This window comes from Centruroides vittatus, unplaced genomic scaffold (genome assembly GCF_030686945.1).
Source record: "Centruroides vittatus isolate TY-2023 unplaced genomic scaffold, ASM3068694v2 contig_150, whole genome shotgun sequence".
NCBI lineage: Eukaryota > Metazoa > Arthropoda > Arachnida > Scorpiones > Buthidae > Centruroides > Centruroides vittatus.
In genome coordinates, this window is record NW_027120928.1 from 659,217 (window position 1) to 684,425 (window position 25,209).

General features: G+C 36.3%; 1 protein-coding gene across 2 annotated transcripts in view; it reads left to right on the forward strand.

Annotated features, from left to right (window-relative positions):
• Positions 1-11,878: 11,878 nt before the first annotated feature.
• pit (pitchoune) overlaps positions 11,879-25,209 on the forward strand; it is a 73,794-nt gene continuing 60,463 nt past the window's right edge. The window contains exons 1-2 of one of the 2 annotated variants that reach the window (XM_067262620.1): positions 11,879-11,913; positions 19,684-19,842. In XM_067262620.1, the coding sequence (XP_067118721.1) occupies positions 19,731-19,842 (112 nt within the window). In that variant the 5' untranslated portion in view covers positions 11,879-11,913; positions 19,684-19,730. Of the gene's footprint in view, positions 11,914-19,619; positions 19,843-25,209 lie in introns of those variants that run through there. The other variant, XM_067262621.1, reaches the window with a different exon arrangement.

Here is a 25,209-nt window from a genome sequence, read left to right on the forward strand (position 1 = left end):
AAACTGTTTTAGATAATTCGCGATTGTATAATTATTGTCTAGAAATACAAATCCGTTTGATGTTTTAATTTATTTTATTCCATTTAAATAAGCGAAATAAAATTTTTGATTTTTAAGAGTAAACAAATCGAATTTTTTATAAATTTTCTGATTTTAAATACCGACAAACCGATTAATAGGCTATATTTTTTATTTCTTAAATTAATAAACGAATAAATGTTTGAATAAATAAATTATCAAATTAAAAATTGCGCATCTAAATCCACATTTGTGAATATTTTAGAATATACCACATTCTTAAAAAAAAAAAAATATATATATATATATATATAACTTAAAAATATTCACCTAAAGATACTGGTTTAACCGTGTTTTAACAATTTACACGTTTAATAAACCATTCACGATTAAAATTTACATAAAAATTAAAAGGAATCATTTTTCCCCTTTAATCATTCGGGTTATATATTCGACTTTTATTGTTCTATTATGCGGTTTATCTAATCTGCGAGTGAGCAGAAAGTGGAAACTCATTTGCCGTGTCACTTTTGTAACATTTCTGTCTTTTATATAAGATTAAGCCATCGATGTTACCATACATTTAACCACGAAACGTGCCACCCCGTTTCCAAATCCTAACGTATGTAATAAACTTTAAGAAGAAAGGAGAAAAGAAAAAAGCGTTGTTGAATTTTTCGGTGGAACGCATTTTATGTCTTCTGTCGACAGTAGAAGGAGTCACCTCGATAATCGTAAAACAGATAGCGGTGTCAATAGCAAAATAATTCGAACAAGTAGCGAAAGACGAGATCAATTTTTATTTCCACATTAAAATCTTTAAAGCTTTAGTTTTAGATAAATTGAATATTTTTATAAATGTTGAAAAGTAAATTATTTATAGAGGATGGACTAAACGTCGCTTAACTGTGTTTTGGTATTGCGTTTGTCGTAATTTGTATATCGAAAAAGATGGGTCTCGGTTTGAACAATTTTTTAGAAGTTTGTATATAATAGGCAGACGTGGGCCAATGCGGCTCTTGCCGAAAGCGTTCGTTTCTGTTTTTTATCATTTTTTTTACAGTTTTATTTTTATAATTCTGTGAAAATATGTTTATTAAAAAATTCGATATTTGTTTTATATTATATTTATATTATATAATAAAATCGCTCGCCTTACCGTACTATCCGCCACCACAGTACAGAACAGCGGCTCCCGTGCATTTTGCAAAACCTACATTTTGGCTCCCACTAAACTCTTGCTTGCCCACCCCTGTTAAATAGAGTATAAAAGATTCGTGATATAGTGACCGCCCGATATAGCGAATAATTCTGTTTATCGCCTGCTATTTTTTGTGTTTATAGTGAATGATTTAGCTCGTTCTTTGAAAATTCGCTGTATATAAAAAAATTGCAAAATATAAACAAATTTTATATATAAGTTACATAGATAAAATCTCAAAGTAACAAGAAATTATACCCCTATGTAACGTTAAAATTCAATTGTAATGTTCCCAGGCTTTTGTGTGGTGTGTGGTTGTGTGATGTGACACTTGTACAGGAGAGAACAACAGGTACAGTACAATAAGCATCCTATCCATCCTCTCTACATATGCCTTATTTCCTAGGCGAGTTTTGTGTACTTGCTGATTTTCTCAGTTCTTGTGTTTTGTACATTGTGAGTGTTTGCAACAGATATATCTATAATGTATGTGATTTTATTTGTTTGTCAATGAGTGTGATGTCTGGTCTATTGTGATAAATTGTTTTATCACAATAGACCGGACATCACACTGTCTTATCACACTTATCTGTGATTATGGCTCTGTCGTAGTACATTTTGTGCGTGTTGTTTTCCAATACCGTCTGTGGAATGTATTTGTAGTATGGTTCGTGGATAGCTACTAATTTGTGTCTAATTTAATCTTTGCAAGCTCTTGATGAATATTTGCTACTTGATTATGTCTATGTAAATAATCTTTCTGTGTCAGCGGCTTGCAACCAGAAGTGATGTGTTCTAGTTTCTGGCATGATGTGACATTTTCTGCATGTGTCGTTTGCGAGTGTTGTATTTTTGAGTATGTGTTTTCTGTAGTTTTTAGTATTTATGACCCGATCCCGTATGGCGATCACGAATCCTTCCGTCTCCCCAAAGAGGCATCCCCGAGCTAACCAGCCGTTTGACGCAGTTTTGTCAACGAAATCCTGGGCCAGGTCGTAGGGATGCCTGCCATTTCAACCCACGACTGCTTAATGGTATCTATGCTTTTTATATGTTTGTGAGTGTAAATTTAATGGTGTGTTATTTGAATCTGCTAAAGTTACTGCTTTATGTTGTGATGTTTTTTGTTTTTCGTAGGAAAACTCTCGCAGTGTCCGTATTTGTTTGTAGTAAAGGTTTATTATGTCGATCAGGCCACGTCCGCCATCTTTACGTGGAAGGGTTAATCTCTCTATTGCAGATTTAGGATGATGTTGTTTATGCTTAGTAAGTGTTGTTCTTGTTTTCTTTTGGAGTTGCTCGAGATCTGTGTGAGTCCAATGTATCAATATAACTCCAAAAGAATATGTGAGTACTGGGAAGACATATGTGTTTATTGCTTTAACTGTGTTCTGAGAATAGCGTTTAACCTACTTTGGTATTCTTTAATTAATCTTTGCTTTATTATTATTATTATTATTATTATTGTTATCATCAATCCATCTCGATTATATTATAAGATTAGCTGTACTGTAATTACACTCGATATAGTGAACTTTCAATATATTGAATAATTTGATTTAGTTCTTTCTGACTTCAACACATCGGGAGTCATTCATATTCAAATAAGACAACAATATATTTACAACGGTTAGCCAACTTTTGAGCCTCTATGTATAAAGAGAAAGGTTATATGTTATGATAACCAAGGTTGCTGTAATCCATTAACTAAGACCCGTATATGGGGTGAGTGTTTTTGTATACTATACATTTTTAATTACATATGTTTTCTTGAATTTAGGGGCATAAATAGGAAACTAATTTTTAAATTTAGTGAATTTATAAACAGACAAACGACAGACAATATTAATTAAATATTTGTTTAATTTATGAATTAAGAAATCCTAAAGATAAAGCAAATTTAGTGCATTAGAACCGAAATTCGTGAAGTTTATGTTTGTTTCCAATTGTGGTTTCTGAAAATTTGAATAATTTTAATTTTTAGCTTTCAAATAACCTTAAGAATAAATGTACAAATAAATATCACATCGAAAAACTAAATACCGGTATATAGAATACTTTTATAATCGCTAAAAGATAAAAAGTTAGAATAAATTAAAATGTATTTTATCTAATAATCAACATTTAATATTTAAAATATTTACATGAATCTGTTTGCTACGTAGGCCCTACGAGTGGATTTTCATTAAGTTCATTGTATGTTCAATCAGGCGCACAATGGAAAGACCGAATGGTGAGGGACAATTGGTATTATTTGCATACGACAATGCGACACATGAGTGATCGCCATTCCCTTCGACAGCTGCCAAGAGGAATGCCTCCCGGAGGTCTTTTATAGGAAAATGGCCCATTTAAGTGTTACAAACCTGAAGAAACCCGTTGGCGAAGCGCGAACCACCTGTGTTTAGTGGTTTTATCCACTAGACCACTGGTGAGGGAAGACCCGATATATTCGGGAAGGACCATCTCCGAAAAATTCCTGAAAATTTTTTCCGGCCAGATTCGTTTCTGGATTCCCAGAGCGGTAGGCTGGCACGTTAACTGCTCGGTCACTGGCTGAGTGAGCTGTTGAGCCCTGACTAGTCATGAATATGACGCTTCATTTATCTTCAAAATCCATAGAAATAGGGGAACGTGGGGCAAAATGAGGACTTTAAGGTTTGAAAAGTCATAAGATGGCAACCACTTTGATGAGAACGATAATGTTAAGTTTTATACATTACGATAATGTATAAAACTTAACCGCCTAAATATACAACATTTTATAATATATAATATATAGTTTACCTCAATAGAGTCCAGATTGAGCAGGTGCAAGAGTTCAAATACCTTGAGTCACTGATCCGGGAGAGGAAACTGGCATCGTCAAAAGAAACCCACGCCCGAATTGAACAGGCATCCCATGCATTTGCCTCACTCGAATGGTGTGCATGGAAAAAGAATAACATCTCCATGATGACCAAGATCCGCCTGTTTCGTACACTGGTCATGCCAATCCTTCTCTATGGATTAGAAACTTGGACCCTGTTTAAGACAGATTTGGCCAAACTTGAGACCTGTCAAATGAGATGCTTGAGACAGATTCTCGGTATCTCCCTTTGGGATCGCATTACCAACAACGCCATCCGGACCAGATGCTTACAGCAACCAGCTGTAGGCATCTGGCTGAGATGGTTTGGCCATGTGTGCCGAATTGGATACTAACCGAATACCTCACCAACTGCTCTTTCGACGGCGACCTACCCTGTGGAAAATCCAACTCACCACACCCAAGAAAACGTGGACCAAACAAATTGAAAAGGACCTCAAGGACCAACGGCTTGATCTGAAGCAGGCGAAAGCAGCAGCCATGAATCGAAGGCAGTGGAGGAGCATTGGGGAGAAGGCTCGACTTCCTGTGGCACCCACAGCAGCGTACTGGTTGCGCGGACACCCCCAACCAAATGCTAGCTAGGCATCAAAGAAAGAAAGAAGAAACATATAATTTAATTTTTGAAAAACGTTTTTTAAAAACAAGAAAATTTAATATTTTAAGATTACATGTAAAGGTGGGGCAAGATGGAGATATTATTTTTATATACAAGACGGACAAATTAAATGGTTAAACTGTCACTTTCTTTAATACTGGCACAAGAACAGTGTGCCCATTTATCACAACGACTACATTTAGCCTAACTCTCTGTAGATGCAGATTACAACCATCCACAATAGAGGCATTCTGTCATTTGTCTTTTGTTTCTTGTTAGGCCTACCCTTGCCGATGCCTGTAACTTTTGATTTTACGAAATTTCTTTCGGTAAACAAAGACGTTTTCTTGGGGGTGTCGAAACTGTTGTCGATTGTTTTTGTTGTTCCATCGGCTGCTGCTTGTACGGTCTATCTGTTAGGGTAGCTGTTTTCCCTCTCCTTCCGCTATTTTCGATTTATTTCTTGGTTCCAACGTGTGGAATTGGCATTATTTCTATGGAAGAGACTCGAGTAAAAACTGAGAGTAGGCCTACTTGTAGTGGTGTAATCGGTGACCGTTTCTTCGCTTAGATTAGGCATACCTCCGTTTTTATGGTTTTGGTTGTCCCAAAACGAGCATTCTGATGCGTCCTGCTGCTGCAGGGGCCCGATTCTCGTCTCTGCAGCGATAATGTCTGCCACCGAAAATACTTCTCGATTCATTGGCCGTATTCGTGGTCAACCTTGGGCGAGACGGGGTATCCCGTCTCGCCCCGACGTGCACTTTTCGTACCGACTGCAAACACGGGTCAACTTTATTTCAAAACTAAACAATTACAGTCTTAAAGGTTATTTCGAGTACCATAATATCTTCGTCTAAAAGGTAATGTAAAAGTTCACAACGATACCTACTTTGTAGAAACTTTGTAGCGGGCGTAAAATTAGACGAAGTATTGCTAAAACATGGAAAACGTTCTTACTTCCAAACCAAGAGAGCGATTCGGACTTTCTCTCGTCCCGCGATTCTTTTTGAGGTTGACATTTAGTTCCCCAAATAACAGCTAGATGAGAGCGCGTTAACCGCGAATAAACAGACGTCCCCGTCTTTCCCCTTGGCCCCATCTTGCACCACTTTCCCCTACACAAATTAAACACGCAATTATTTATTGTGACATCGTCACAATGCCCGGCTGCAAATTTAAAATATATGCTTTCCACCTCAAATTAGTGGTGTCTTGCCCCGCATGTACAGTACATCATACTTTTCCGTTAATCAATGGAGTGGAGTGGTGCCGGTCATCTATCTTTCAGGGAAAAATTTTTGACTTGAAATAACATGACATAGTTAATATACTTAATATATATGTATATATAGTTAATATGGGCCTTCCTGAACACTGGGAGTTCAGTCGTGGATTTATGCCTCGCTCGGATGGGCTGGCCACATGAAGTTTTCCGGGTTTTCTCCGCGTCTGTAACGCCTAAATAAGGACCAATTTCCTTTATAAAGACCTTCCGGGAAGACATTCCCCCTAGACAGATCGCTCAAGCGTTGGGTTGCCATAACTTAACCAAACGAACAAACCTCTAAGTTTTCTATTTCTGGTCTCGTCTTTCATCTATCTAAAGACGGACGGACTACAATGGAAATTTATAAGTCCACAATTTTTTCAAATTGCAGCCCAATTAATAAAACAGATAAAAATAAAAATTGATCTTCACTAGTGTTTAAAGAAACTTTAATATTACATTTTATATACTTTTTTACACAAAAGAGTAAATTTTGGGGCTCTCTAAGACGCAAAATTTCCACTTGTATAATTAAAAGTATATTTAGAATTCTACTATATCTTATAGAAGAAAGTTGCTTAAATTACATCGGTTTTTAATATTTCTTTGGCACACAAACATAAAACATTGCGAAAAGTAAACATATACGGAAATAAGGCAAAGTAATGTACTGTACGTACCTCCTCGTCGTATATTTACCGCGACGAAAAAATTATTTAATAAAAGTAAGATTACAAATACTCTAAACTGTTGACATCGTCCGTTAAATTGGACACAGGTTTTCTGCGTTGGATCGCTTCCAAAATCCGATGAAATTAAATCTTCATCCTAAGAATTAAAAAATTGTTCAAAACGTTAAAAAATGTAACGAAAAAAAGAAAGAAAGATGAAGAAACTTAAACATTAAACTAAAGTGGCAGAATAAAAAGAAATTCGTGATAAACTAATAACTGAAAATACGTTTGTGGCCCATTAGAGATAATTACATTTTTGGTAGGGCTGCAAAACCAATACTTAATTTATACTTTAACTTTAGTTTATAACATTTGATAACCTATAACCTATATAACATATAAACCTCCCTGTGATATAATGTAGAGATGTAGACTACCAGAAAGAACCCACCTCAAAGCGCAGGTAGAGCAGTAGTACAGTATTTTTGTTTACTCGGTTTTTTTACCTCAGTACGACGAATGTGTATCCAGTTGAGACACTGCAGACACGATGCGCTTCTAAATGACAAGTAGCTAAGTAAGCAAACCATAGTTTACTTCGTTTCGTACGAAACAAACTATACTATTGGTTTGCTTACTTAGCTGTATTGTCAATTAGAAGCGCGCACCGAATCTTGTTACGAATAGCATCTTATTTTAGCTTTAGGAACACCGTCCGTCCTACTACACACATTCAAAACCGTAAGTCCAATTTATATTAGCTGCAACAGCCATTCGCAATGCATTTCCAGTTGATTTCACATACTCTTTCGGAATTTTAAAAACGGAAAACAACTTTTTCAACAAATTTTCGACTACTCGCAGCAATGAGACAAATCGCGTCCTACAGTGGACAGATACAACGAAAGCAACTCGTTACGGTTCAAATTAGGCAACTTGCTAGTTGTACCAGAAAAATGTTTTTTAATTTCATATCCTGTTTTAAAAAACATCTGGCAGCGCTAATCGAGCCGGGTTTGCAACTATTTACCAATCGACAATTTAGCTAAATAGTTAAGCCCGATAACGAGCGTTAAAAAGCGTCAGCCGGCCGCTTTGAGAACCCGACTAGCCACAGCTCGAGCCAAGATCAGAATCTCAAAAATTTTTCATGGAATTTTTCTCGAATGTGTTCGGTTTAATCTCTCACCGACCAATTGGTGGACCCTTATGGATAGGTCAAACCCATTGGCATAAAAATAAAATGCTTTCCTAGCGCTTAGAAAGAAGAGTGAAAAAAATTCCTCCGAGTGTTTTGATAAGAACGAAATATATGCCCGAAACATCGATATTTAAGGCAAATTTTTTGACGAAAATGGAGGTAGATTAATTATCAATTTAAATAAATGATTCGAGTGTATAAATATGCTTGAAATAAATAATGAAATAGTCCTTTCATTATTCGTTTAACAAATAAACGAATTTAAACGCTGTCGACGATTATAAGCTTTTAATTAACTTTAAATATGTAATTATAAAATGTGTTGTTTCACGCGGTTCGAATTTAAACATTTAATCGTGTGGTTTCTAAATTCGAATAGAATTCGAATTTCAATAGAACGGAGTTCGATAACCGCTGTGGTTTGAATATTAAAACAAATTATATATATATATATATATCCTTATAACAAATAGGGTTGGCGTCAGGAAGGGCATCCGGCCGTAAAACCTATGCCAAAACTACATGGAATGTCAGCTAGACTACAAGTAAGTTATAATTGTGTCCCCCCGAAGAGATGCGCAGTCGTGTCGCCCGAAAACTATGTAAAATGAGCTGGGGCTACCGAACCAAAAACGGGTTGGGATAAAGAAGTCAGTCCAGAAAGAGAAGAGGAAGACAAGTATAATAATAATAGGTACTTTAAACATCGGAACGTTAAATGGGAAGAGTAGAGAGTTGGTTGATCGTGTGCAAAGAAGGAGAGTGAACGTCTTGTGCCCGCGAGAGACAAGATGGAAAGGAAATAAAGCTAAAGAACTTGCTGAAGGGTACGAGCTGTTTGTGAGTGGAGCGAATAAAGGAGGAAGGAATGGAGTTAGCATTGTAATTGATAAAGTTCTAAAAGACAGAGTCTGTGAGGTTAAACGAAGATGTGATAGAATTATGAGCGTTAAGTTGGACGTTGGTGGAATTTTCATTACGATTGTGTGTGCACTACAGAAGTAGTGTGGGCACTCAACCAGGTAGTGGAGAAGAAGAAAAGACAAACTTTTGGACAGATCTTGACCAAGTTATAATGTGTATTCCTATGAACGCGAGATTAATTTGTGGGAGCGATTTAAATGGTCGTGTTTGAAAGAGAAAATGCAGAAAGGAGAGTTCTTGGGAGGTGGCGTGTGGGAGAAAGGAATGGAGAGGGAGAAAGACTAGTCGATCGTGCTGTGGCTTTTGACCTTGAGCTAATTAACTTTGAGAAGAAAGCGAACCAACTGGTTACATACACGAGTGAAGGTAGATCCAACCAGACTGATTTTTCTTGTACCGCAAGAGACATCTGAGTGAAGTGAGAAACAGTAAGGTGTTAATTGGAGAAATACTCTACGTTGTGTATTACTGCACAACGTATAGTTCTCCTGGCGGATTGTGACTTTCTTATGGGCCATTGTAAGAATTGTGTTAGCCAGATTGAACAAAGGATCAAATGGTGGAGATTAAAAGAGGAGGAATTAAGGAAAGAGTTTAAGGTAAAAGTGTTAAAGGAAATCCAGCTCCCGGATGATGTACTGTACAAACATGGTGGTTGCTGAATAGTAATTGCATTTTGAAAGTTGGAGAAGAAGTTTTGGAAAAACTTCAGGAAAGAGATAGCCAGAAGGAAAGGAACTTTGGTGGAATGCTGAGGTACAATCCGCAGTTAAACAAAAGAGGCAAAGAAAATGTGGGATTTGATGGGAAGGCCCGAAGATAAAGAAACTTTCCATTTGGCAAATAAAATGACTAAAAAGGCGGTGGCTATCGCGAAAGCAAAGGCTTTAGAAGAGGCTTATAAAGTTTTCGAAAGGAAAGGCGGAGAAAGGCAGTTGATGAAAATTGCCAAAGCAAGAGATAAGGCATCAAAAGATTTTACCTCTATTAAACTGATTAAAGATGATAAAGGAGTGGTATTACAAGATTACGAAAGGGTCGAGCAAAGATGGAAAGTATATTTTCGGAATTTATTGAATGAAGAAAACCCCAGTACTTTATAAGAGAATGGATAGGCAAATGAAAGAGTGGTGCAAGATATCAGCAGAGAAGAAACGGAAAGTGTGCTTAGGAAAATGAAGATGGGGAAAGCAATAGGCACCGATCGGATACCGGTTGAGGCTCAAAGAGGTTCGGGTAAGGAGGAAATTGATATTTTCTGAGACCTTATGAAGAAACTCTGGCAGCGGGAGAAGATCCCAGATGAATGGAAGAAGAGCATTCTGGTGCCGATCTTTAAAGGTAAAGGGGACGTACAGAATTGCGGAAATTACAGAGGTATAAAGCTATTGTCCCATACTATGAAGATTTGGGAGAAAATTGTAGAAAGAAAGATTAGGCAGGAATCTGAGATTGGAGAGGAACAGTTTGGCTTTTGGTCGGAAAAGAGTACGACTGATGCTATCTTTGCTCTAAAACAGCCGATGGAAAGGCACAGGGAAACGCGGAAAGATTTGCGCATGGTGTTCGTAGATTAGAAAAGGCGTACGATAGGGTACCGAGGCAAGAGGTATGAAGATGTTTGAGAGAAAAGAATGTTCCAGAAAAATATGTTAGGCTCGCCAAGGATATGTACGAGGGAGCAGAGACCCGAGTTAAGAGTAATGTGGGCACAACAGAAGGGTTCTTGGTTAATGTCGGTTTACATCGGGGATCGGTCCTTAGCCCTTATTTGTTTGACCCGATAATGGACGCGTCGGTGGGTGAAGCGAAGTGCGAGGCTCCGCGGAGTATGCTCCACGGAGCCTCGCACTTCGCGCCGTTTGCGGATGATATTGTGCCGTGTGAACTTTCCCAAACCAAGACAGAGAAGAAACTGGAAGATTGGAGGAAAGTTTTGGAAGAAAGGGGCACGAAGATTAGCAGAACTAAAACAACTTATACGACTCCGAACGGTAGAGACGAGCGTAATATTAAAATCCGAAACGTGCCGCTCTCTTTTGTTCCGAGTTTTAAATATCTCGGGACATTTGTCGAGACGGGAGGAGGATCGAACTCGGAGGTGCGGCATAGAATTCGATGCGGACGGACGAACCGGAGGAAGCCGAGCGGCGCGTTATGTGACAAGAAAGTTAGCCGCAATCCGAAAGAAAAATTGTATAAATCAGTTGTTAGACTCGCAATGTTATACGGAGCGGAGACACGGGCAATAATAACAAGAGCCCAAGAAAGAAAGACGGAGATGGCGGAGACGAGAATGTCGAGACGGATGTGTGGAGTACCGAGGAAGAATACAATAAGGAACGATTTTATTAAAGATTCCGTTAAGGCGGGCCCCTCGAGCAAAAAGAAGCAAGAATGTAGGCTAAGACGGTTTGGTCACGTAGAGCGAAGAAGCGACAATTACGTCGGAAAGAAGATGGAAAACTGGTAGTAAAAGGAAAGAGGAAAAGAGGAAGACCAAAGATGCGCCGGAAAGACAAAGTGGAAGAAGACTCGAACCAGAGGGGACTTAAGAGAGAAGAAGCCCTCGATAGGGAGAAATGGAAGAAACGTATTAGAGAAGGAAATGCCGACCTCAAGTAAACACGGGAGAAGGTGAAGATAAAGGAGAAAATGTGTTGATTACATTACTAGTCTTTTTAAAAAGCAAAGAGTCAAAACAGGGAAAAATTACATTACCATTACGGTAGTATTGATATGATGTGCAACTGTATTTTGAATATAAACATAGATTCTTTATAGATTAATTACCTTCAAAGAAATTTTCAAGAATTGGTAATTTTTTAAAGTATTCAAAAGCAAAGACTCAAATAAGTAAAATGTTAATCAACTAAGCTTCCTGTTATTTTCTAATTATCCAAAGGTAAATTTTTTAAAATTTCTGATTGGTTTACCCATTGAAAATTATTATTGGTAGTCAATGAATATTGGTATCATTAAATAATTAATTAATACTAGTTGTAAAATGATAAATTCGTGTATTTGTCCATTTAAATTGTGATCGGAGTATAAAATAGAATATTCTAAAAAAAATAAGAACTTGGCTAGACGGCGTACGATACGAGTATTTAAACGAGGAAATGGAACATGCTACTAAGGCTTCGAATGCCCGAAAAGTAATCAAATTTCTAGTATTTATAGTGATGTTTTTTTAAAAAGTTAATAATTATTAATTATATTCACATGAAATTCTTCAGTATTAAGTTCTAAAAGATGAATGCTTCAAATATTTCGCGATGACACATTTTGTAAGTTCGTATTCAAACTTAGCTAACCTGTTTATGCCGGAATAACGCGCAAAAGTGTCGGGCGAACAGTTAAATTTACATAGAAGGACCCGACCTTCTGGGGCCTTGAAAAATGTTAATTGATTATAAAGGAATGAAAATTATGAAACAAGAACTTTAAGTCAAATCGGAACAATAAATGTTGGTTTTCAAAAATAAAACAGCAAATTAATGCAGGGTAGAATTTTTTAAAATATTTTACATTGTAGCATACGAATTACTTTAAAGTATAAAAGATATAAAAAATATTTACAATTGTTTTTAAATTTTAACTCGCGCTTGTGTATCAACTGGCCTCTCCTTTATTTTTCTTTTCTTTGTACGTTTTATCTAGGTGTCCGTTATGGGTGACCACCACTGGTCGAGTATCTTGTAGGCGCTTTCAACTTGCGGTTTTCTGTCGCGAAACGCCGCTGGCGTGTGTGTAGCCACGTTGTTTAGCTACCTCTTATTCGGTTTAACTCTTTTAACGTGTCTTTAATATACGAGTGCAACCCCAGTATATATAACATCATTATCAATACGAAAGATCCAATAGATCTAAACACCATTCCGAGAACTAAGAAATTCCTATCACGCTCGGAGACCGGAACAGCGTTAGCCGCTGCATAGAATACAACCTTCCACGAGAGTAAAGGAACACGAATACAATAGAAAAAAGAAACGTACAGCATTGCGCTGCAGTTATCCTCGATACTGGAGAACAGTCCACAGTCCGAGAGGGAGAGAGACTCCTCGGACTGTGGGAAATCAATCTCATATTGAGAAAGCAACTTGTTAAAAGCACTCCAGAAACCACCAATATATGAATTAGAAAGACGTAAACTGCTTCCCAATGGCATGGAAGTACCGTATCTAGCATGGTACATTTTACTCCAAGACTATAAGCCTTTCTATCGAGATATGCAACTGTACGAATAACCCTGGGGTAAGATGACTTCGGGAGAACACGCAAATATTTAGTCATGTTGTTTACGTCATACAGTAGTTACATATTTGTATTATGTATTTATTTTTCCATTTTTGTTATTATTTGTAGGGACGGGGATACTATAGATTACCACCTATGGAATTTCGGGACTTTGAGTATATATCTGAACTGAGGGGACCGAGACGAGTTCAACGATACCCTACTTTTGGACCGGAGACGAAAAATAAAAAAGTTATCATATTTTTAAGTTATCATACTTTTTTAATGCTTTCGTGTAGACGGCATCATAGTTGCTAGTGCTGCCATCTCGCGGTAAAGTCTGCAAACAAATTAAAAAAAAGAAATTGCACGGAAGCCGAATGCCACTTTTTTTTCTTTTGTTCGAGAACTAGCGTGAATCAATAACTAGTGATGTTAAACGATCGGCGGCTCCCCTCCCGGGGGGAGTCCGTCGGGAGCACGAACAGTCGAATGCCAGTTCCTTGTTTTTCCTTTTGTTCAAGCATCGCGACTCCCGATCGCGATAGGGCGATCGGCTCGTAGTACTAGCCGACCGCGAGCGATAGCGAGACTGAGGAGCCGTAGCCCCCCGAGGTCGACGGGCGCGAGGGTGTGCAAAAAGGACTTAACTCGAACTGTAGACGATCAGTGGGCTCGTGGATCAACATCTGCCTTTGTTGAAGGTATATATGGCCGACTTGCCGGACTGCCTGTGACGCCATAGGCTTAGCGGAGAGAGCGACGCAATTCCCGACCATCGCGCGATCGCCGAAAAAAGTATGATAACTTTCTTGTTTTTTGCCTCCGGCCCAAAAGTAGGGTATCGTTGAACTCGTCTCGGTCCTCCGAGTTCAAATATATACTCAAAGTCCCGAAATTCCATAGGTGGTAATCTATTGTACACCCGTAGGGATTTTTAAAATTTAACGTATAAACGCAGAACGCTGTAATTTACGAATTTAAATGTGTTCGATATATAAGAAATGTTCTATAATTCCAACATTCCAGTTTCCTTAGATTCTGGAGATGGCCGCAAACGTTTAAATAATAAAATATGATGCTGTTTAAGGATCAGTGTAGTGTCACGTTGACGCACCAGTTTGTGAACGACACACGTAACAAATTACTCTTAATGACATTAAATATAAACCTTCAGTATTATTTATACGTAATAGTCAAACACTTTTCTAATTGCCAATGTGGTATATTTTACTAATGCAATTAATTTTCAATCGCTACCATCGCAACTGATATAATATTCTCTCTTTTTTGTAAGATGAACCGTCGTGCCCGGCGTCTGATTATTCTTTTTCTTATTATCAGCGGTACAAAGGACCGTTGAGAGAAGAGAGCTAGAAATTTTTCCCCAGTCCAGAGAGAACTGAGGGACCCAATGGTTCCTACCCAGCGGCGTACCCAGGATCTGAACTAGAGGGGGCAACTCGTAGTTTCTTTGAGTTCGAGAATAGCGGCGAACAGCGAAATAGTTCTAAGATTTCACGGCAGATGTCTCTAGGCTCTAATCTAGTCACATTCATTATTCAACTAGTTTTTCATCTCCCGGTCTCTCGCTTGTCCCGGGATAGAATTAATTATTTCTAAAATACAAAAGATATCTCGAAATCGAACGATATAATTATTTGTCATTTTTAAAAGTAATTTAATACGTTCCGCAACCTCCAAAATCACAATATTAATAATGCTGTGTAAAATATACATTAAAATTACCTTTGAATGACGTAGAAATTTTCACAAATAGAAACAATTTATTAAAGTTTGTTGAAAACTGCTTACAAAAAGAAATGCCTTTGAATAGAGTCGAAAATTTGAAGAAAAATGAACTTAGATCAAAGTTCTAACTCAGAAGGTAATTTTTGTTTTTTAAATAAAACATAATACAAAATATTATTGTAGATCTTTTATAAGATTTTGAAAACCAAAGCTGGTAGATACTCCCATCACTCGATCTGGTTATTATTTTAATAATGAAAAATCCCGCTACCGAAAATGCTCCTTCCAACTCGATGGATGCGGGTAGAATCGTCTTTAATGCATTTAAGAGAAGACGGATGTTACGTGTTTTTTCACCCGTAACCTAGCAGATTTCTAGTTCGTTTTCGAGATTGTAGTACTTCTTTCGCTCTCTAGTATTGTCGATTTGCCTACCTGGGCTGCTTTAATAGAAACATCGAGCTTATAGCCAGTACAATGTAATTCGGCAGTTCGTTTAGCTTTAATAACCGGGTTTATAAAGAAAAAGTTCATACTCGCAGACTTCGTACTCGTTTCTATCCTCGCTCGATTTGCACAACCTGTCAGAGTCAAAATTGAGACAGCGTCGGCGCAATTATTCGAGGTTCTGACAAGTAAAGAATTTTCCGAGTCCTGTCACAAATAAGCTACGCGTTGATTATTGACCATTTGTGACGTGCCATAACCAGCAAAAATTAAAAAAACTAATAAGTAGGTTTAAAATTAATAAATACAAATGTATTCTGACAGTTTGTGAGTTAATTATACTTTATATTTACAAAATTTCTTCAACCTTAACAACAAAATAAGAAATTGCGGGATTTCTCGGGACGAGAAGAATTTCCCGGGTTAAAAAAACAGCCGGGATCCCGTGATCCCGTTTGAGAAACCCTAATTCAAACCGATACTGAATTGATACGTCTGTGCTGTGTGTCAATTACTACACTTTAATTTTTCTTCTAGAGAGGGGCAGCTGCCCCTCCCTGCCCCTCGCTGGGTACGCCCTTGTTGCTACCCGTATAAAATTAATGTTATTTTTACTAACAGAAAATAAAATGTTTAAAGCCGCTTTTTATTAACAGTCTGGATACTTTAATGCGTTACACCGGCGTATGAATTGATCTCAATAGTTTCAGCCGGTAATGCTGGCTTAGACCTAGATTTACCAGACAAAAAAAATTGAAAATAAGGGACAAATTTTTCTGAAAGAGAGGACGTTATTAGTGTGTTTGATTATAGTTGAGTAGAGCTATATAGTGGGGCGTTTCATTAGAAGGTGAACATCTTTTAAATTCCAAATAGAATGGCGGGATGGCTGATGGCTGCTCTGGAAGACCCGGGATCGAATATGGACGAGCGACTCTAGGATTTTTTACGGATGGTCTGTCCCGGATATATCCCTCACCACTCACCCATCCGTTTTGTAGGTCTTGCCCGACTGACGATTTGCACGAGGGAAAACTTTCTTGGTGTCCATAGAACAGATAGTCAAAAATTAAATATACTGTATATACTGTATTATATATATTGTATTTAAAAACTGTTTATTAAGTGAAGATCGTGCTAATTTGCTTGTGTTTTTATAGGTTTGCGTGTGCGAAAGACCGAAAGGAATCATTCTATGTACATTTTGTGGAATGTTAGAAAGGGGAAGATTGAAAAAGTCGTGTGAAATTCATCCGAGTATTTTGTATTTGATGGATTGGGACAACATCTGCCCTTATTGCAAAGCGCACACGACTCTCGTAGAACACAGCTTTCGAAAAAGAACCCCCGACACCGAAATGTATCTTAAAAACAAATAGAGTTATTTTCTTTTTCATTGTTTTTCTGATATCGGTGTAAAATGTATCGATAATTGGATTACATTTTATTTACATTTTTGAAAATTTTGTCTTTAAAATTTGTTCTAATATAAGCTATATATACAATAAATTATAATGTTTGTTTATGATTTGTAATTCTTAATTATAGAATTTTTTGAAATTTAAGTAATGAAATAAATCTTTCTGGAAACATTCGGGATTAATTTTAGCAGTTTTATAAAAATAACTTACTTTTGATGTTAATTCTAGAAATAAGAAAATAGAAGCAGTATTAAGTGGCTAATCCTCTCGGCTTAATAATGTCCGTATGCAATAAATACAGTACAATACATTCTACGGTTTTGTTTCCGTCACGTAAACTTGGACAACCGTTACTTATTTATGCATTTAAACTACAGCTAATGGGCCTAGTGCCGGCTGAAAAAAGAAAAACACCAGTTAGTTTTTCAGCTTGCCCTCGAGTCTTTCGATGATTTACTCTTGGCTACGGGACTGCAACTTTCTGTTGTAATATCTTTACGCAACATTTTAATATTTTATTTTATTCTATTTATTTATTTATTTGTTATTGATACGAGTACAAGTACTCCCATACAAGAGGGAAAAATAAAACAAAATTAATAAATAAGCTGCCATCGAATGGTCTCTTAATTTTGTACTTAAGCAATACACTTAACGGGAGTAATAGAGGGATTTAACGAAAAAGTTATACAATTTATATAACATTATCTTCGACATATTTCTATCACAAATAATTCTTTAAAAGATCGTCAGTGAGAGTCTCTCTCTTTAACAAATATAAAACTGGGCACGACGCTAAAATATGTGTTAATATACAATCGTGATCGTAATACAATACGGGCAAGAATGCTCCTCAGAAATATCTATATACTGATCACTAAACATAATCCGGTATATATTAAGACGTAATTGCGTTAACAAACTTTTCATAGGTGGTCCTGTACTTCTTTCATAAATATTACGTCGCCGAACCGAAACATAAATTATGGTTCGATTCCATAATCGATCACATCTCGTTGTATTATATCACACAAATAAATTCTCACCCGTAGCTGTGAATGATTCGAGAATACAAAACGATGGCCTAAATTGTCAAAAATGTTTTAATTGATAATACCCAATTTCTGTTACTTGGATTTGCTTTCTTCAATAAAAAATCATTAACACGGTAACGAAGATCGCCACGAGTAAGATCAATAATCCTAGACCAAAACAACAAAATATTTTCAAGCCAGGGTCTGTCTAATTCCAATCTTGCAACAGAACCGGGCACCGAACGTTCGCGCTTAACTAATCTTTTAAAATATATTAATAGCATCTTCTCAATTTTCTCAATAAACTGCAAACCGAAATCGAATATGTCAATTTAGACTTTAACGTAGCACCAGAAAGTTCAAACATTACTGTACAGTAATACTGTTCATCCTCATTTTTGTCCGTGGTGCCAAAAGACAGCTCGTCTATATCTTTATGTAATCCAAATGATAATTAGAAACTCCAGAGGAGAAAAAATTCAACCCCAAATATTTAAAATGAAGAAGAAAATTAATTTTTACATTGTTAATAAAAATGAAGTTTTCCTCCATTACGAAACACCGATCCTTTTGTTTTCTGAAAATTAATAGAAATATCGGGCAGCGCGCTTTTGGGCGTATTATAATTAATAATTTTTTCGGGTGAGATTATTGGTATTATTCGTCGTGTCTAAAAGAAGACCTATTCACCAGTAAGTCAGTCGGACGGTAGATCTAAGATTTCTCACCCTGACCCATTGCAGGAGACGAGGATTTTGGAGTTACTTCGGGGAGAACTGGATATTAAGGATGGGATATCGTTATTAATTCAACTAAATTTGAAGCAGAATACTAATCGGAAGGAACGATTGCTAAACTCGACAGAAGCTTACCTGGGTAGAAAATTTGGACGAAGCTATCGTTAATTTAGAAGGTAGACTCGAGGATTTAGAGAAAAAATTTGCCTACGATACGGGCAAGGTTTTATCGGTCGATGGAATGGACCTGGAGAGTTTACATTAAATCAGGAGCGGTTTGAGTGTTTTTAAGGCGGGTTACCCGAGTCGGAAAATGATGACTCGCGGGTTAGAGATAAAGTATTGGAGGTTTTTCGAAATAAATTAAGTGTTGGTCATGTTAGTTTAGAGCGGTCAACAACAGAAGGATAGAACTAGGTTGATTTATTGTAGTTTTTCGGACTATGGTGATAAATGTAAGATTAGAAGAGCGGCATTTAAATTAAAGGGGTCTAGGATATTTATAATGGATGACCTTCCTCCTCTAACTAGAGATATAAGGAAGATAATTAATAGCTCTGCTAGAGAAAAAAAAAAAGAGGATGGGAGCTTCAATTACTTATTTAAATAATAAAAATGCGGTAAAAGTTGATAACAAAATTTAAAAATATAATATAGTTTCTAAGAAAATGGAAGAGCAAATTTCAACTTGACTGGGAGTAGGTACTGTACGTGTAGCGAGTGCCATTGAAACAAATGGAAATTGAGGTAACTAATAAATGTGAGGATAATATTTGTGATGAGAAAAGCTCAAAGATTGCCCTTCAGTAAAAGTGAAACAGTCACTCGAGAAATAGAAGAATTAATTCGTGCGGATATTGGAGAACCGATGAAAGTTTGTTCCGTGGGTGTAGTAAATAAGACCTTTTGATTACGAAAAGAAGTCAAAAGGTCATTTAATTAATCGACATTGCTTTGCAAGGTGGATCGCAGCGGTTACCGCTACCGTATCTTTGCTCAGTGAGAACTGTTGAGTCTGCCGAACACTCGTGACAAGCAAAATTTATATATTTGACAACGCTGTTAAAAAATTTATAAATTCTTGGGTCTCATAAACGAAATTTTTATTATAACGAGAAAATATATTTATTCGTGTCATTATATTTTTTATTGAAGAGTTGTAATAATTGAAGATAAATAATTATTTTATTAGAGTTTTGAGTAATTTCTAAATAAGAATTAATAATAAAAGGGAAAGATTTCTTAATATTGAATTTTACGATATTTGGCGTATTTTAAAAGAACTGAATTTGGTCTAGAACCGCTCGCTAGGCGATGCGTGAGTGGTGACACGCTTTAGTTCAAAATGGGGCTACACGATCAAGCCAAAATCAAAAAATTTAAGAAAAAACAGAAGAAAATCAGAGAACAAAGTAAAACGAATAGTATTGAAGAGACGGAAGGTAAAGAAGGGAAAGGTAAAATCATAAATGTCTATTTCATGTAAATAATTAACGTATAAAATATATTGTATCGAGTTAGTGACCACGTGTTTTTCGATTGTATATGAATTAGAAGTAATTGTATTTAGTATATAATCGGCTTGATGTATGGTATCACAATGTGAATCCGTCTCTGTAAACCATATAATCTTGTAGACGTATCTCACGGCAAATTCTGGTTAGCAAATTTGGTTAATGTTACCTATGGTTCCAAGATGGCGGCTCGTCTCTAATTCCAGCAAATAGAGGAAGGAAAACAGTAGGGACGCACATTCTAACCTAACCTATTCTAATAATTTTGTTGGTAATAATTATGGTAATTTATTAGAATAGGTTAGTTTAGGTTAGAACGTGCGTCCCCACTGTTTCCCTTCCTCTGTTTGCTGGAATCAGACGAGCCACCATCTTGGAACCATAGGTAACATTAACCGCAAATTGTTTTTATTTACGATAGACTTACGTGTGCATTTCGGGTTGGTATGATGTGATCGCGACCCCTCTTCGGTGCTAGTTCGTATAAAACGAAATATATTAGAACGTGACAATGATAAACCTTAAAAACTGGTATAAAAACACCTACAATTCGCCTCTATGTAAATTACAAAAATTATGTTTAAATTAGTGGTTGGGAGAGCAAACTTTCCCCATCCCAAACTAGTATCCTAAAAAACACAAATTGTAAACATTGTATTACAATATTACGGCTAAATACATAACCGGCAGATAATATTATACTCGCGTACGTTAACGCCGTTTAACACGTTAACCGGCAGATGATAATATTCGCATACGTTTATACGAACTAGCGCCGAAGAGGGGTTGCGATCGCATTATACCGACCCGAAATGCGTATGTAAGTTTGTCGTAAATAAAAACAATTTGCTAACCGGAATTTGCTGTGAGATATGTCTACCGGATTATATGGTTTACGGAGACAGATTCACATTGTAATTGTATTTAATTCTGAACGTTAAAGTGAAAATTGTTATTGATCGAAGACTTTGCTCTTGATAGGTTCGTTTTATTATTATTTATCGTTTTACTTTGGAGAGTATTCATTACTGTTTTGAATGATAGTTCTACATTGCTGAAAACTTGTAACTATTCAAAGTTCCCGATCTTTATGAAGTTAGTTCGTTCATAAAATGGTAAGATTGCAGATTGAATGACATTGTTGTGACCTTAACAGAGCTGTAGAGCATGTCCGTGGGAGAAAAGAGTCAAAAGAATTGTACCTCTATATTTGATTCTCGGCAAGATGTAGCTCCCCGAAACCGGCCCGCTTTCGGGTGCCGTGGGGAGTCGTGTCGCGTGCTCTGCTAAGCCTGTAGAGCTAGTGGAAGAAATGACGAAACTAGATCGAAGCACCTCTAGCGGCGACGCCGGGTAACAGAATCGGGGCTGCAAAGCCGGCACCGGTGTTGTTCCGCCTAGTACTTTTGTACTAATTTAGTACCTTTTTACTTGTTCCAGTACCAAGATACCAACACCATTTTCCTAGTACTATTTATGAAATCCTAATATCTTTCCTTTCAATTTAGTACCTTTCAAAAAATTCATTTTTATTCTATATTTCTATTTTTTTTTACTTTACTTTGGCAGTAAAGAGATGTTTTTATTGCTTCCTCGTTTGGCAGTTGAACGTATTTTTTTTTTTTGCGATTAAATTTAATAAAAACTAAACTACAAAATCGAGTTCTTACCGATTTCTGTGAAGCACTGTTATTAGCAAAGGAGCTACTTAAAAGCAACGACGATAAAATGTTACACTTGGAAACCATCATCTGCTTCAACCGTACCAAAACATTCTAGTGAGGAAGATTCTGATGATGATGATCTTGCCAGTGATTTTTCAATGTGATAATTTTAAAGTTTAGTACTTCGTATTTGTTACTTTTGTTTTGACATTTTGTTCATTTGATTGTTGTTGAGGAATAATAGCATTCTTGCAATATATGAATTTTGTATGTTACATGTAACACTAAATATATTTTAATTAATAGAAATTTGATAAATTATAAATTTATATATTATTTATAAGTATATATTTAAATAATATATAATATATATGTTATGGACAAAGTGATTAATACGGGCATTATGAAGAATGACCAACAAAATCGGGCATTGTAATAAATTTCAATAATTTATCAAATTGATCAGTCATTATGAATACTGCTACCACCTAGTCGGGTAAAGTGATAATAATACGTTGAGGAGTGATCATCCGACATATGCGTATTGCATTTAGTACCAAATTTTAAATTTATGTGACCAGTAGTTAATCTTTTTTCTTTGACAAAAGTAACGATCGTGGAGGAAGCATTAAGTGACACGAACAACCAATTAAACGAGTTAATAGCAGAAAAAGGTGAAACCAATTAAATTTTTACAAGATCGGTATTTGTTAATGATAGAAAAAGTGAGAGTCAAAAATGGAAGTTACTTCTAAGTTACCGGAAGAATATCAGTTAATAGTACTTTGAAATAATTCACAAAAAATAAATATTTCTAAATGAAATAAGTGGAGTTTTTTTAATCAAATTTAAAATTCCATACTAAAAACGATACACACACGCGACTGAGTGCCGATTGGCTAGCTTATGTCGGATGATCACTCCTCAATGTATTATTATCACTTTGCCCGACTAGATGGTAACAATATTCATAATGACCGGTCAATTTGATAAATGAATCAATATTTATCACACTGCGCGCCCTTTTTGGTCATTATTCATAATGCCCGATTAATCACTGTCCATAACATATACGTACATTCGGCAGTTTACGGTCAAAGTTCTGCCTGCAAGTAGTCGATACAGTCGCTTCTAGACTTACGACGGGGTTCGGTTCTGCAACTTTGGACATAAGTCGAGAAGTGACTGTACTTACAACTAAACAGTTAGCCATCTTACACAAGTGCATGCGAAGGATACAACAAAACTAAAGATGATGCAATCAATCGTCAGAAGCATGCAAGATATATATATATGTATATGATATATATTTGACGAAAACTATAAAAAATTGATACATTTTAAAAATTTTTTTATGAAAGTTTTTCGTCGTAAGTGCAAATAGTCGTAAGTCGAGGTGGTCGTAACTCGAGAAGTGACTGTAGATCACTAGGACTGAGTAGTATTAATATTCTGATATTTATTATACTCTTAATTTTGTACAATTTAAAGGATGGTGTGGAAGAAGTAAAATATATATCCATTGCATGGTAAATAATGAAATTTGTAACTAACTATATATGTAAAGGAGCTTCAATGAGGACCTTAGCAGTAGCTAATAGTATTGTATTAACAGGGAAAACTTTTACTTTCATTTCCTCAAAATACCAATTTTGCTTCTTACTCCTTTCTTTCACAGATTTCTTAAATTCAAATATCACATCATATGCCAATTAATATCTATCAGATTAACAGAATAATATAAAAGAAAAAAGATAATTACTAAACTTTACATTAGAGAACTAATTTTAAAATAGAGCCAACTAAGGTTTTATAACAGGAGATTGGTTAGAATGCAACACATCTTCATCATATAATTAACCTCAGGAATTAAATTGCAGCCAGCCATTTCTCTTTCTTCTCAGGGTATTGTTCATTCGGGAACGAATAAAACTTTGTACCTGTCGGCGCAGTAATATAGGTAACACTACAACCGACCATACAAGTTATTTTTTGAAGTTTTGTGTGGCAGAAAGCTGTGGTTCATTATCACAGGAAGATAACAAGCACTGCGTTTCGGTACGTATCCAACCCAAAGACGCGCGTGTTTTCCCGAAGCAGTTTTCTTTGCCTGCGTACAAGTGGCACTCAACTCAGTTCCACTAGCTCTATTGCATGTTTAACAGACAGCCTAGCACGGTGGCCAGACATTCTAATGATATTTATTGGTAAAGAATAAAATGTCTGATGTGTGACCTTTTCGAGATATTCGTTTTCAAATGTAAAACCCTGACGGTGACAGTTCTGGTTGCCGTTTTGCTTGTGGACGTCATGTTTGCAAGCGAGTTATATTTTAGGCATAGTCGCCGGCAGTGCCGTAACTAGGATTTTGGACGTCTATGGCAAAGAATAAAAATGGCGCCTTTTTAATTTTTGTTATTAAATAAAAATAAAAATGGTGGTTTATTTTTGAAATATATATTTGTAGAAATTACAGATCATAAATACTATATAAATAAAAATATAGACGTTTTTTTTGTGTTATTAATTTCGAATACATATTATTCCAAAACCTTCTCGTTGGCGCCTTTATTAAATCGGCGCCTATGGCGGGGGCCATGTTGGCCATACCCCAGTTACGGCTCTGGTTGCCGGAGCTTCTGATGTAAATAATAAATGTGTTAACTTGTACCGACCAAAAAAGTGTTTATCTAGAACCGATACTACGGCATATTCTCCGTGCTTTGTGTCGGTCGAGGCGAGCATGTAAAATAGGCTAGCTATTATAACAAGCATATTGTATGTAGGAAAACTACGTAGAATGTTGCTTGCACCTCGTCGCTTGTTTGGAGAAGATCCCCCGCATCCCTCGCAAAACTATAACGTCAAATACTCTGCGAACAGTCGAGTGGGCTACTCGAAGCCGGCACGGTCACCTGGGCTGAATAGTTCGATGTGATAGTCTTAGCAGTGTGCAGTGTGACTCCCAATCATGCCCTAGAAGTAGACTGATTTTGGGGGACTATATCTCGTAAAGGATCGCATGTGGAAATATGATTTCTTTGACTTTTTTCTCCTGTGGACAAGCTTTACAGTTCTGTTAAGGTCCCAACAGTGTCATTCACATCTGCGGTTGTGCCTGTAAAGTTTGAAATACTTCATTTTTTAAAAAATAAGAAGTTAAACTATAGTTAATGATTACATATGTATAAATGAAATTTGCTTTTGTTCTATTCTTTTTTTAATTACATCATTTTAAAAGTAAGATGATTCACCAATGATTTTATAAATTATGGTATACCTTAGTTATAGGTAGTGTACACAAGTTTCATTTTATTACAAATCACTGTGATAAATATTTGATGGTTAATATGAGGATGCAATAGTTCTTAGAAGTTTTTCCTTCTAAGAACTAGCAGATATTTTTAAAATACACACATGGTCATGAAAAGGCAATCTCCACTAAACTTGCAGATATTTATTTGGCTTTTGGTATGCTGGAAGAACATGTGACCACTGGTTATTGATCAAAAGATCAAACCCTCCAAGACAGGCACTAACATGTTGGTTCTTCTGTTACACAAATGTCATACAATCTTAATGAATGTTCTACCAAGATCCATGCTTGCACACAAGTTAGCAATGTTTTAGATTAGTTCTCTTGATG